The sequence below is a fragment of the Panthera leo genome, chromosome C1, assembly GCF_018350215.1.
Source record: "Panthera leo isolate Ple1 chromosome C1, P.leo_Ple1_pat1.1, whole genome shotgun sequence".
Taxonomy (NCBI): domain Eukaryota; kingdom Metazoa; phylum Chordata; class Mammalia; order Carnivora; family Felidae; genus Panthera; species Panthera leo.
The window spans coordinates 23651515-23664677 of NC_056686.1; the positions used below are offsets into that span (position 1 = coordinate 23651515).

At 54.6% G+C, this 13163-nt stretch overlaps 1 protein-coding gene across 1 annotated transcript; it reads left to right on the forward strand.

The window, feature by feature from the left end:
• The first annotated feature begins 5309 nt into the window (after positions 1-5309).
• LOC122225844 (antizyme inhibitor 2-like) lies at positions 5310-12133 on the forward strand. Its single transcript, XM_042948547.1, has 8 exons — positions 5310-5474; positions 6499-6672; positions 7092-7264; positions 7951-8085; positions 8977-9142; positions 9484-9631; positions 10928-11028; positions 11825-12133. The coding sequence occupies exons 1-8, from the start codon at positions 5310-5312 to the stop codon at positions 12122-12124; spliced, it is 1362 nt and encodes a 453-aa protein (XP_042804481.1). The 3' UTR covers positions 12125-12133.
• The last annotated feature ends 1030 nt before the right edge of the window (positions 12134-13163 follow it).

The following is a 13163-nucleotide window of genomic DNA, read 5'->3' on the forward strand; positions in this document are numbered from 1 at the left end:
GCCGCAGGGCTCGAACTCACAGATTGTGAGATCGTGACCTGAACCAAAGTCGATGCTTAACCAACTGAGCCACCCAGACACCCCTGCTTTTCATTTCTTTGATGACTAATGGTGTTGAGCACTTTTCATATGCTTGTTGGTCATTTGGATGCCTTTCGGGCATGTCTCTGTGTGTGCGTGCATGTGTGTGCACGCTTGTGTGAAGGCTGTGCGCTTAACCAGCGTTGTATGTGACAATTTGCATTCTCAGACTTCTATTTTGATTATTGGCTCCTTCATCTCTTTGGCTGCAAGAGGTGAGAGATTCTTTATAGCTCAGTCATAGAAGGCTCTGACTGTCTGGCCATGTCTTGGGCCAACAAATTATGACTCTGAGCTTACCATCTTGTTTCTCTAAGTGCTCTAGTACCGTTAGAAGTTACTGCACCTCTGGGGTGCCTGGGTGGCTCAGTTGGTTAAGCATCCGACTTCGGCTCAAGTCATGATTTCATGGTTCGTGAGTTTGAGCCCCGCATTGGGCTCTGATAGCTTGGAGCCTGGAGCCTGCTTTGGATTCTCTCTCTCTGCCCCCCTCCTGCTCACACTCTCTCTCTCTCAAAAATAAATAAACATTAAAAAAAAAAAAAGAAGCCACTCCACTTCTCATACTTGTTTTACTCATGCTTTTGTGTAGTTCCACAGCAGCGAACATTTGGTCCCGAGAGCCTGGCTTTCAATGGGAGCTTCAAACACAGACTTGAAGGTTTCCAAGGTCTATCTGCTTTACTCAGGGCTGGATGGAGGCAGGTAGACCCACTCTGTAGGCTAGTAATAGTTTGGTGTCTCTTTAAATGACTATTCTTTTAAAGAACATATTTTGAGGTATAATTCACATGCCACACATTTCACCCATAGTATCTTCACTGAGTTGTGCAGCCATCAACCACAATCTAAGGTCTGGATGTTTTTGTCACTCATAAAGAAATCCTGCACTTGCTGAGTCTCTCCCCATGCATTTGGTGCTGTATCTAAGAAACCTTGCCTGAGTCAAGCTCATGAATATACTCCCATCTTGTTAGAGTTTTATAGTTTTAGCTCTTACACTAGGTGTTTGGTTCATTTTGAGTTAACTTTTATATATGGCGTGAGGTAGGGGTCCACTTCATTCTTTTACATGTGGATGTCCAGTTGTCCCAACATTAAATAAATATTCCTCAAATATTTCTCAACATTCATTCAGGGGGGATTTTTGTGGATAAGTATGGGCCTGTTAGTGACAGCATCCCACCTCTCCTGTCCTAAGCAGTTCAGCTCCGCCCAAATTTGCAACCTTCCTTTGGCAAAGCAAAAGTCCACAGTTCAGCAGACCCAGCCTGTCCTAAAGCCAGGTTGAATCATAAGAAGTGATTACATGATCATAACCTCACTCCAAGTGATCTACCAAAGTGTGATTTCCAGTCTCATACTGAGATTTGGTAAGACTCAGTTTTCTTCTCTGGCTTTCTTTCTCTTCTCTCATTGTTTCTTGGCGTTTTGGTGCTTCAGTAGCTGAGCTGTTTGAATCTCGAACCTGACGCTGACCGAATGACTCCCATAAGCAGTAGGAAGCATGATTCAAACACCTTCCAGGGTGATAGAAGAGTGTCCCCGGCAAAGAGAGCACTCGTGCCAAGGAAAGCAAACCATTGCAGCTTTGGAGAGAGGGCAGGGACCTTCAGGGTGGTGTATATAGCTGGAGAGACTAGGAACTGGGTAAGGACCGTCCTTCAGGATTGTGTACGTGGAAAGGGAGGCTCGTGAACGAATGTGTAGTGTTCCTTTCCATCTCCAAGCACCTAGTTTGGTCTAGATCAAGTGTGGGTCAGATAATCATCTTATTAGAGAGATTCTCTGGGCTCTGGATGCCACATTCTGCCCCTCCATTTTCACATCTGTAAGACCAATACTTGACATGTATCAGCTTCAAAGCCTGGGAAATTCCTGTCTCCCTTCTTCCATCGGCTACACTCTTTTCTATCCCTCTGGGACCGGGCTTGTTCCCACCTTTGAGTCTTTGCACTAGCTGCCACCTGTGCCTGAAATGTTCTCCCCTAGTGTTTAACCTGGCTGACACCTACTTATCCTTGAGGGCTCAGTTAAATGTCTTTACCCCTAAGAAGCCTCTGACCACCTGTGCTCATCCTGGGTCTCCTTGCCTCCAGATCCTCTTTTTGTCCCTCCCCCTCTCTGTTTTGTCTCCCAGAGGGCTGGCTTCCAGCAGAGGTCAGTCACTGGGGGCACCAGCAGGAGACTGGGAGTCCAAGGGAACAGTCAGGAAATGATTCCCCCTCCCCTCTGTCCCAGGTAGCTTCCTATGGTCAATGGCTCTCTGTGGTTCCAGCTTCCACATAAGTGACCTCATGGTTTGGAGAGCAACCCTTCTCCCGTTGCCCCAGCAGCCCAGGCATGGAAACGACTTCCTGCCAGGATCCAGCTTGCTTGACTCTTTCCTGTCTGGCCCTCAGCTCCCTTCATCACCCACGGAAAATATTCTCTGGTTTTTATGGTTAGACCCTAACTGATATCCCTCCCAAGCTGAAGTGACTCCCAAATTTTTGTTCAATTCAAGGGACACGGAGACTTTCTCCTCAAGCCACCCCTCAGGATTGAGGGTTGCTTCTTCCCAGGTTCTTTCTGATTCTGGCAGGGTTCTGATGGTCAGTCATTAGGAGTCTGGCCTTCACCTGTGTGCTTTTCCTTGCGAGCCGACCTGGGGTAGGTGAGTTACCCTGGCTCGTGGGACATGGAGGGATGTTCCTCACTGGGCTCCCCTGCTTCATGGCGATCTGGGCTGCTCAGCTCTACTCATATGGATTTGCCTAGAGCCAACAAGCTGGGGTCAGGCTTGTGGACCTGCAGCCCCTAAGGGCAGGGCAAGGTGTCAGCTGTCCCTGCCCTAGGCTGGCAGTGTCACTCTACATTGGGCAGGTGACTCACGGAGCTTCTTGCCCACTCTTAATCCAGGTACTGAGCTTGTCTTTGTGCTAAGGTTGCAGTCCCTTGGGGATTGCCTGTCTGATGCAGATTCATGCTGTCCTGTGTCCCCCAGGTAAGTAGCTGGCTCTGGGTAGAAGCCACCTCATGAGTTGCTGGAAGACTAAATTTCCCATAATGCCTGATACTTATTTAGGGCTTCGTCCTGTTGGACGTTCTGGGATTGTCATCAGGTTTCCTAGAATGTGCTGGCCCTTTGCTCAGCTCTTTGCAGATGACATCTCATTTCATCTCATTTAATCCTCACGGCCACCCTGTGGTGCAGACGTGGTTATCACCTCCATCTTGCTGATGATGGAATCGGTTCCCAGGGGGAAACCACCTGCCCAAAGTCTACTAGCATGTAAGAAACTAAGCTAGAAGTAGGTTCTACCTGAACCTGTCTGGGGCGGGAGTAGGTGGGAGTCTCTCCAAAACCAAGGACTTTGCCATCTTGTTTGGAATCACACAGCAGAAGGCCTTGTCTAGCTCTTTCTCCCCTCACCCACCATTTTACAGGTGGGATTCCTGAGGCCTCTAGAAATTACAGGATTAGCCCCATGCCCTCCTCAAATCCAGGCTCTTCCTGTTGCCCCTTCTAGATTTTGTTTTAACGTTTATTTATTTTTGAGAGACAGAGAGAGACAGAGCGTGAGGAAGGGAGGGACAGAGAGAGAGGGAGACACAGAATCCGAATCAGGCTCCAGGCTCTGAGCTGTCAGCACGGAGCCCGACATGGGGCTCGAACCCACGAACCCTAAGATCATGATCTGATCGGGAGTCGGATGCTTAACCGACTGAGCCACCCAGGGACCCCGTGACCCTGCCTAGATTTTTAAGCCCTCGGAGCCTGAGGGAGATGGGACGGGGGTGGGGGCATTGACTCTTGATGGGAGAGGGAAAGGCGGGGAGGCCTCAAGCAAGAAGAATGTGGGGCAGGGCTGGCCAAGAAGCAGCAGCAGCAGACTCCCTGCTGGCCCTCCTTCTTGAAACAGGAAGAGAAGGCTCTGGGTCACAGCACTGAGGTGGGTGTAAGCCCACAGGAGGCCACAGCTGACACCCCAGAGGTGGGGCAGCTGCAAAACGGTGTCAGCAGGTGGGTCAGCAGGTGCCTGGCGAGACCTGGGAAGACCACACAGGGAGGGTAGGGAGAGGGTGGGGATGGGATGTGCCTGGACACCAAGCGAGGGTGACGTAGACAGAGAACCTTCCAGTGAAGCATTTAAATCTCTGGCAGAGAGCAGAGACACAGCCTGAGGAGAGATGAGCCCGTGCTCTGAGGCAGTGGAACTGACTCATAACTGAAGCCTGAGGTCCTGATTGTGTCCCTGCTTCACCTCCAGGTTTGCCGAGTCATCTGGAGACTTTGGACCCCAGGATTCTCCATCCGTGAAGGAGGGAAGGTGGGTGACAGGGTTTCCAGGGCCTCTCAACCCCGATCCTTGCTGATGGTCATTTCTAACAGGAATCTGACTTCTCCCCATGTGTCTGCCATGCGGGTGACCTAGGAGGGCTCATTCTCTGGGCTTGGGAGGCTTAGGCTGAGCAGGCAGGGAGGCTGAGGTGTGGAGGGACAGCCCCTGAGCTCCGGGCTGAGCTCTGATGTTCCTTCAGGGATTTACCAGAAGCTCAGGACACCATAGATCCCAGTGCCCTGGGCTGTGCCTGAGGACGCAGGTTGAGATGGAAACCAGGTGAGTCCGGGTGTGGAGTGGGGACTGTGGGTGTGGCCCTAAGTGCTGAGTCAGGACTCTGGCTGCAGGCTGCCCTCACTTCAGTCTCAGGGATGTGTGGCCAACAGCAGATCCAGTGGCAGCTCTAGGGAGTTAAGGTGCCAGTCCTAGCTCGGCCACCAACTTCTTGGTGACCGTGCGTGAGTCTCCTCCTTTCTCTGAGCCTCTTGTCCCTGTGTGTACAATGGGGTTGTTGGATGAGATCATCTCTTGGGCCCCAGCTCTGAGTCTCATAATCTGAAGATCTTGAACTCCTCGCTTATCTTTCCTGTGCCTCTGTTTTCTCACCTGTGAATGGGGACATGTGTGTGAAGGAGCCCGGGAGAGGACGCCAGCCCTCTATTCCATACACATGGTGTGTGCCTCTTGCTTGGGCTCCCTTTGTCTCTGAAAAGCCCAGGCCAGTGGCCTGTGCTACAGATGGGAAAATTTACCAGGGCGCCATGGGGGTCTTTGTGGAAAAAAGGAGGGCCGAGGACTGGCTGGCTTGGGAACACTGGCCCCTGGGACTTGCAGGGAGCTGGGAGAAGGAAGGAGGCCAGGTTCTTAGAGCAAAATCTTTCCAGGACTCCGGAACTGTGCCTGATGGAGGGATCTGTTGAAGGGTCGGGCACCAGCACCCCCCTTGGGAACCCGAAGGAGAGTCAAGGACCCCCTGGAAGCGTGTGGCCAAAGGAGCTCATCGCACTGGAGCCTGGGGAATCTGCCTGGCAGGTGGCCCTGAAGAAGATCCAGGAGCTATCAGATTCAGTAGGAGGGAGAAGGAGGGAGAGGGAGGGACAGGGAGGGAAGGGGAAGGAGGGGGAGAGAGGGGGAGGGAGGGGTGGAAGAGAGTGAGGAGCAGAGAAGGAGAGTCTCAGTCCCTACTGTGGTGGACAAGAAATAAGACTTTCGATTTCGTGGTTTTATAGGTCAGTTTACTAGGACTTACTCCAAGCCTCAGCTCTGCTGGGGGTCAGTCAGGAAATAGTTTTCTCTGTGCCCTTCTTGCACCTCCCATCATCACGTGGAATTTTATCCAGGGCCAGGCTCCTTAATTGAGGGTTGGAGCCGTTTCGTCCTCACTTTGATCTACAAAGACTATTGCCCTCATGTCTCCCGTTTAATTTTTTTTTAATGTTTATTTATTTTGGGGGGAGAGAGAGAGAGAGAGAGAGACAGAACATGAGCAGGGGAGGGGCAGGCAGAGAGACAGAGACTCAGAATCGGAAGCAGGCTCCAGGCTCTGAGCCGTCAGCACAGAGCCCGACGCGGGGCTCGAACTCACGGACCGTGAGACCATGACCTGAGCCGAAGTCGGACACTTCACTGACTGAGCCACCCAGGAGCCCCTTGTCTCCCTGTTTAAAGAGTTAGAAGATCTGGAGTCAGGGGTCGCCTGGGTGGTTCGGTCGGTGAAGCGTCCAACTCTTAGCTTCGGCTCAGGTCAAGATCTCTCAGTTCATGAGATCGAGCCCTGTGTCGGGCTCTGCGCCGACAGTGCGGAGCCTGATTGGGATTCTCTCTCCCTCTCTCTCTGTTCCTCCCCCACTCATTCTCTCTCTCTCTCTCTCTCAAAATAAATAAATAAACTTAAAAAAAAAAAAAAAAGACCTGGGGTCAAATCCTGTTTGTACTTGCTGCATGACCTTGAACCAGTGACTTTGTGTTTCCGAGCCCGTTTCCCCCTCTCTAAAATGGTGGCGCCACATAGTACTTACCACGTAGAGTCGTCGTGAAAGTGAAGTGAGTGCCTGCTACCCAGCCTCCCTGCCCTCCTTCCCTGCCCTGCCAGGACCACCGAGACCCCTTCATGGTAGCCGACCTGGGTGTGCTGGCCAGCCGTCACCGGGCCTTCTGCCAGGCCCTGCCGCGGGTCTTGCCCTTCTACGCAGTAAAGTGCAACAGCAGTGTGTGGGTGCTGCGTGTTCTGGACACCCTGGGCACCGGCTTCGACTGCGCCAGCCAGGTAAGCCTGTGTCCCCTGCTGCCGTCACAGGCCTGACACTTCCTGGGGGAAAGGCCAGCCGCTAGGGAGCTGGGGCTGGGGACTGCGGCACCTAGAACCCTGGCTGACACCTGTCTTTGAGGGAATCAATGAATGAACCACGGGTAGTCGGCCTTCCACTGGGCCATGCGACCCGGCAGGCAACCAGTGAGTGGAGGGACCACAGGCTGTGGGTTCACGGGCACAACCATGTCACCTGAACCCCAGGTTCTTCCTCTTTAAACTGGGACCAAGTGCGCTTTGCTCGGAGTCGTCTAGGAGCCTCAATAGCACATATGTGCCCAGCGCGGTGCCGGGTGCAGAGGACGGGTTCAGTCAAGGGCAGCCCCTTGCGGGGGGAGGGGCGGCGAGCCAGCTCCTGGCTCAGTCACCCTTGCCAGGTGGAGCTGGATCAAGTGCTGGGCCTGGGCGTGGCCCCCTCACACATCATCTACGCCAACCCCTGCAAGCCTGTCTCCCACATCCAGTATGCTGCCCGCCACGGGGTGCAGCTCCTGACCTTCGACAGCGAGGAGGAGCTGACCAAGGTGGCCCAGCACTACCCTGGGGCCAGGTGAGACCAGCGGGGGGGGGGGGGGGGGGGGTGCAAGCAGGCGGAGACAGGCGGAGCAAGGACCAGCTGGCCTGGGGCCCCTGCCAGGGGAGTTGGGCCTCCTCCGCAACCAGATGAAGGTGGTCCCATGGGGTGACTTGGGAGAGAGACTCAAGCAGCAAAGTCTAAGAATTTGAGTCAGTGGGCCCAATGCCTTCCCTGGTGCACACTGGTGCCACAAAAAAAAAAAAAAAAAAAAAAAAAAAAAAAAGCACTGCTTATGTCTGCGTAGACACTGGGCAAAGCCTGGCATTAGGAGGTCTTTAGGCATTAGGCATTAGGACCTTAATGAAAAAAGCACTCACATCAGAGTCAGGGAGACCTGGGCTCACGTCTCAGCTTCATTTGCACATGCCGTGTGGTCTTGGGAAAGTTATCTAACGTCTCTGATCCTGTAGCATGGAGACCCACAGAAGGTGTATTTATAATTTTATTGCTTTCCTGCTTCTTCTTACCTGAGCAAAAGTCTGTAAGTGGTGAGTGTTTTAGCTCCTTGGCATTTTGTGGCTGGACAGTCCAGAGGAACTAGGCAGGGGCGGGTGGGAACGTGGAGAGAGATTGGGGGGCGGGGGCGGGATGATAAACCATCCAGGCCTCGGGACTCGTGTGTGTAAGAACCCTTGGCATCTCTCACAACCCTCTCCCAGGCTGGTCCTCCGGCTGTTGACCGAGGACAGCGAGAGCATCTTTCCCCTGAGCGCCAAGTTCGGGGCAAGCCTGGAAGCATGTGAACGTCTGCTCAAGTCTGCCAGGGACCTGGGCTTGGCTGTGGTCGGAACCAGGTGAGAGCACTGGTTTTCCCTGCCTGGGAAGCACACTCTAAATCTCCAAGGCACTTGCCTTGGGTGCAAAATTTAAGGGGGCGTCAAAACACCTTTAATACAATATATTTTTTTTAAACATCAAAATTAATGCAAAAAATCCACGATGAGGAAAGTATCAAAATTTAAACTTAAAACTTCTGTATTTCATTCGTTGTGCATGTGTTTGCATCAATCTTGCTTTGATCAGTCGGTCAAGTGTCCAACCTTGGCTCGGGTCATGATCTCACAGGTCCGGAGTTCGAGCCCCGCGCGGGGCGCTGTGCTGACGGCTCAGAGCCTGGAGCCTGCTTCGATTTCTGTGTCTCCCTCTCTCTCTGCCCCTCCCCTGCTCACGCTCTGTCTCCGTCTCTCTCTCAAAAATGAATGACCGTTAAAAAAAATTGAAGAGAAATTGAAAAAAAGATCGCATTCAATGTTATTTATCTTGATGGCTTAGTGTTCAGGCACTGCCTTAAATTTTGCACCTGAGGAGAGGGCCTCGCTCGCCTCACCCTACCTGGCCCTGATTGGTCCCCCAGCCCGCCCTGCGATTTGGGGTTCTGTTCATAGAAGGGGAGCCCCGCAGCGGGGGCTCTGGGAGGCGGCAGCTGAGAGAAGTGACTGCCGCACAACCTCGAGCTCCCCGACTCCGGGCCTGTCGCGTGCAATGCATGTGTCCCTGGGGACACGCACGTGTATGTCCCAGGTTGCACGTTTCTGTGGGCCGGTGTAGTCACACGTGTCTTACTGTGTGTAGATGCGTGCCGGTCTCCACACCTTACCCCCGTTGGTGTTTCTGAACGTCCCTCTTCTTACTGACCCTTGTGTTTCCATGTGTGGTTCCCCACGTGTCATTTGACACGTGTCCAGCTTCCACGTGGGCTCAAAGTGCCAAACACCGCACAACTTCAGGCAGGCCATCGCTGACTGCCGGCGTGTATTTGAGATGGGCCGAGCGTTCGGGCATGACATGAGCCTCCTGGACATCGGAGGGGGCTTCCCCGGAGGGGAAGGCTGTGAGCCTCAGTTTGAGGAGGTCAGAGAGGAGGACGAGAGGGAACCTGGGCTGGGTCCAGGGGACAGTGGGTGTGTGTGTTTGTGTGTAGGGCGATTTCTTGGAACTGAGTCACGTGCATGCATGTGGCTGGGGTTTGTCTTGATTGCCGTGGTTCCAAATTCAGACATCTCAGAGCGCTAGACTTGCTGTGTGTCCTTGGACAAGTCCCTTCCCCTCTCTGGGCCTCCGTTTCTGTTTCCTTGCTGGTCAAGTGGGGACGATAACACTTTCCACAGTGCTGTTATGGGAATGGAGGGGGATGATGCAGGTAAAGCCCCCACATAGGGACTGGTCACATTAGGGTCTCTCTGTCCCTGTAGATGGCGAGAGTGATCAATGCCGCCCTGGCCCAGGACTTCCCCGAGGGGAGTGGTGTTGAGATCATCGCGGAGCCTGGACGCTTCTATGCGGCATCTGTCTGCATGGCTGCCGTCAACATCATTGCCAAGAAGGCTGTGCTGGAGTCTGGTGTGTGGGCCAGCACTGGGTGGGGAGGGCACTGTCCAGATGTTCCCAGGCCCTGGGGGGGAGAGGACGGACAGGGGGTCTGGGCTGCACCCCTGGTGCCTAATGGGAGTAGAAATGAACCTGTTAACATCACTATTGTGCTGTTCTCAAATAGACTGGGAGGTAGAGAACCAAGGCGAAGCCTCTACTCTTCCTGAGCGGTCAGTGAATGCGTATTGTGTTTACGGAGGCAAAGTCACGGGCTACAGCTCGTGAGGTCACAGACACCCCTGTGCTGTTGTGCCTCTGAAATTCTTCGAGCAAGAGCCTTCTAGCAGGTGCAGACTCCTGCAATGAAAAACATACCGAGTAAAGACAAATTCTCGTTTATTTATTTATTTCTGAGAGAGAGAGAGAGAGAGAGGGAGGGAGAGCAAGTGGGGGGAGGGCAGAAAGAGAGGGGAAGAGAGAGTCCCAAGCAGGCTCTGCGCTGACAGGGCGGAGCCTGCTTGGGATTCTCTCTCTCTCTCTCTCTCTCTGGCCCTCCCCCACCTGCTATCTCAAAATAAATAAATAAATTACAAATTAAAAAAAAAAAAAAACAGAGGTCAGTATACAATCCCGAGTTTAGATTCAAGGAAGCAATACTCTGCGGCCAGACTAAGTGGCTGTGAAGAAACTGGCTCAGTAGTGGGTCACAGCTGACAGATCTGGCGGGCCCGGGTGACCCCAGCTCAATACGCACCAGGAGTGTGATGGGGCTACGAGAAAGCCACTACCCGTGCTTGCTTCAGCAACATCAACGGAGGCAGAGTATTTAGGCGGAGGGAGGTGAGAGTCGGGCTCCAGTCTGTGACTGTCAGACTCAGACACTGTTTTCAAGCGTATCTGAGGTTTGTTTTCATCAGGTAACAGAAGACACGCAGGCATGGAGATAACTGTCCCGGAGGAAGAAAGTCTTTAGTCACGGTTCCCTAGAAATAGGAGACCGGGCATGGCTCGCAGGGCCACAGGGGAAGGACCAGGGTGCGTGGGGCAGGAGGAGCAAGCAGAAGTCAGGGGGAGAGCCTCTGGTGTGGTTGTCGAGGGACGGAATGGGGGAGGTGGGTGAGCTGGCTGGGCAGAGGGGGCGGCGGGAGCCCAGAAGACAGGCCCCCACCTTGCTTGGGCTCCAGAAGACCCCTGAGACAGAGAACAGGTGTTACCAGCACGGGGCAGCGGGTCTGGGCCCCTCCCAAGGGCGCTGCGCTCAGGGGTTGAGGGTCAGCGGGGAGACTGGCCAAGCACATCACCGTCCTGCCCTCTTCCCACTCCCAGGAGGCCGCCGGAAACTGCTGTACTATCTGAACGATGGCCACTACGGCATCTTCCGCCTCTGCCTCAGGGAGCCTGTCCCCAGGATGCCCATTGTGGTGAAGGTAAGGGTGTGGCTTTGGCACTCCTGGACTCTAAGGCCCCTAAGTCCGGCCCCCAGTCCTGAGAGGCAGGGGTGCTTGCAGCCAGGTGGGGAGGTAAAGGACCTCAGACCCTCTGTGGTTTGCAGGTGGTCATTCCACGTGCTTGCACAAGGACACACACCAGGGTGCCTACGTGTATCTGCACGTGTGATTCCGTATGTGTGCGTTTCTTTGTGTGGGCCTGCTGATCTGCGCTTGTGCGGGTGGGTGGGAGCAGGTCCGTGAGTCTGCATCGGTGCGCGTGCGTGTCTGTTTGGCGATGCGTGTTTCCACGTACGTCCCTGCATGCACGCACTTGTGTTTCCAGAATCCTTGAGTGCGGCCGGTGCAGGAGGCTTAGGAAGGGGAGAGTCTCACACTCTGATCCACACTAGATCACCTGGAGAGCTTTGAAACACCCCAGTGCCCGGGCGATGCCCTAGACCACTGAAATCAGAATTCCAGATGGGTCGAGACCCTGGCATCGGTCCTTGGTTAAAACTCCCCAGGTGATCCCCACGAGTGATTATTGAATAAAACCCTCTCATTTTGTAGGGGAAAGCCAAGTCCCATCCGTGCCTGCATCTGTGAACTGGCAGAGTTGGAATGTGTTGCTAGAATACGAACTCCGTGAAGGCGGGGCTGGTCTTTATGGGTGGCCAGTAGGGTCCTTGCTGGTGCCTTCCTGCTCGGGCCCTGGGCGCATGCCCTGACAGCCCGGCGAGCGGGCTGGGGGAACCAGGTGGTTCTCTGAGTCCCTGCCCTTTGCTCCCTGCAGGAGCTCTGCTCGGACCCACCCCTCTTCCCCTGCACCCTGTACGGTCCCACATGTGATGCCTTTGACAAGCTCTTCCGAGAGGAGGTACAGCTGCCGGAGCTGGATGTGGGTGACTGGCTTGTCTTCCCCTCCATGGGCGCTTATACGTCCTCTATGAGCTCCACCTTCAACGGCTTCCCGCCTGCCTCCACCTACTACGCCATGGAACCCGAGCTCAGGTGTCTGGAAGGAGAAAGAAGGGACAGGCCACCGAGGGGATCTCCGCAGGGTCTGAGCTTGGCGAGGCGAGCTTGTGGCTAAGCTCTGGGGCCCTAGGCCCAGGAAATACCCTACTCCCCGCCGCTGGCCCCAGCAAAGCTCAAATGGTCTGACTGCTCTTTGACACTGGCCTCTGCCTTTGGCTTTGACCCTGTCACAGCCTCTCCCCACCTGGGTGGCTCCAACAGCTCTGACGTGCACACGCCTTTGAGGGCAAGATCAGGCAGCCCTAGGGCCCCAGCTGACCCTCAGTCCCGTGGTCAAGGCCCCACTCTGCTCCGTTTGCGACGGCTCCCTGGTTTCCTCCCCTAGCAGCTTCCGGGTCCCTCACAGCCTCTGCCCCAGGGTCCCCTCTCTGCCCACCCTAAGGCTCACCCCCTGAGGTGCAGAGCGGACTCTAAAACCTTCCTTTACTGGTGCAATCTTCCCACAGGAGCCTGCTGGGGTCGGCACCTTAGGCTGGGAGGTGGTGGTGGAGATGCTCCAGACACCGTGGTATGTCCACGCGGGGACACGTGGGGTGGGCGTGGGGGGCCGCCACAGGGGTGGGCGAGAGGTTTGGGTGCTTCTGAAAGTGACGAGGCAACTTTCAAGGTTCAAAATTGTTTATCTCCCAAAGTGGACCTGATGTCTAGGCCGGCTCCTCTGGCAGCCACTCCCCCCCCACCCCGCCCCTGACCCCCTCCCCACCCCACCCCCAGACCCTGGTCCTGGGGACGGGGGGCTGAGAACCTTGCGCCTTTACAACAAGTGGCCCCGGAGGCTATGTCCTAGGCTGGGAGGCAGCCTGCACTGACCGGCACCTTGAGATCTTTCCCCCTTCCTTTCATTCAGTTAGTGAGCCCTGTGTGGTTCCAGGAAGGTCTGCATGAGCTACGGGCACCCAGTCTAGTGGTGAGAGCACTGACTTTGGAGTGCTCAGACGGGCCTGGGAGGAAGCCAGGCTCCGCCACAGAGGAACGGTGCTGGCAGTGCCTCGGTTTCCCCATCTGTGAAGAGAGGATAATATTAGTATCCCCCCCACCCAGGGTTGTTGAGAGGAAGAAGTCATATAGTGCAAATCCTCAAGCAAGGTCCGTTC

Excerpts from the sequence above, each read along its gene's own strand:
- LOC122225844 (XM_042948547.1), top strand. The coding sequence starts at position 5,310 with ATGGAGGGATCTGTTGAAGGGTCGGGCACCAGCACCCCCCTTGGGAAC. Across the intron at positions 6,673-7,091 it reads GCTTCGACTGCGCCAGCCAG|GTGGAGCTGGATCAAGTGCT; the intron begins GTAAGCCTGTGT and ends CACCCTTGCCAG. Across the intron at positions 7,265-7,950 it reads CAGCACTACCCTGGGGCCAG|GCTGGTCCTCCGGCTGTTGA; the intron begins GTGAGACCAGCG and ends ACCCTCTCCCAG.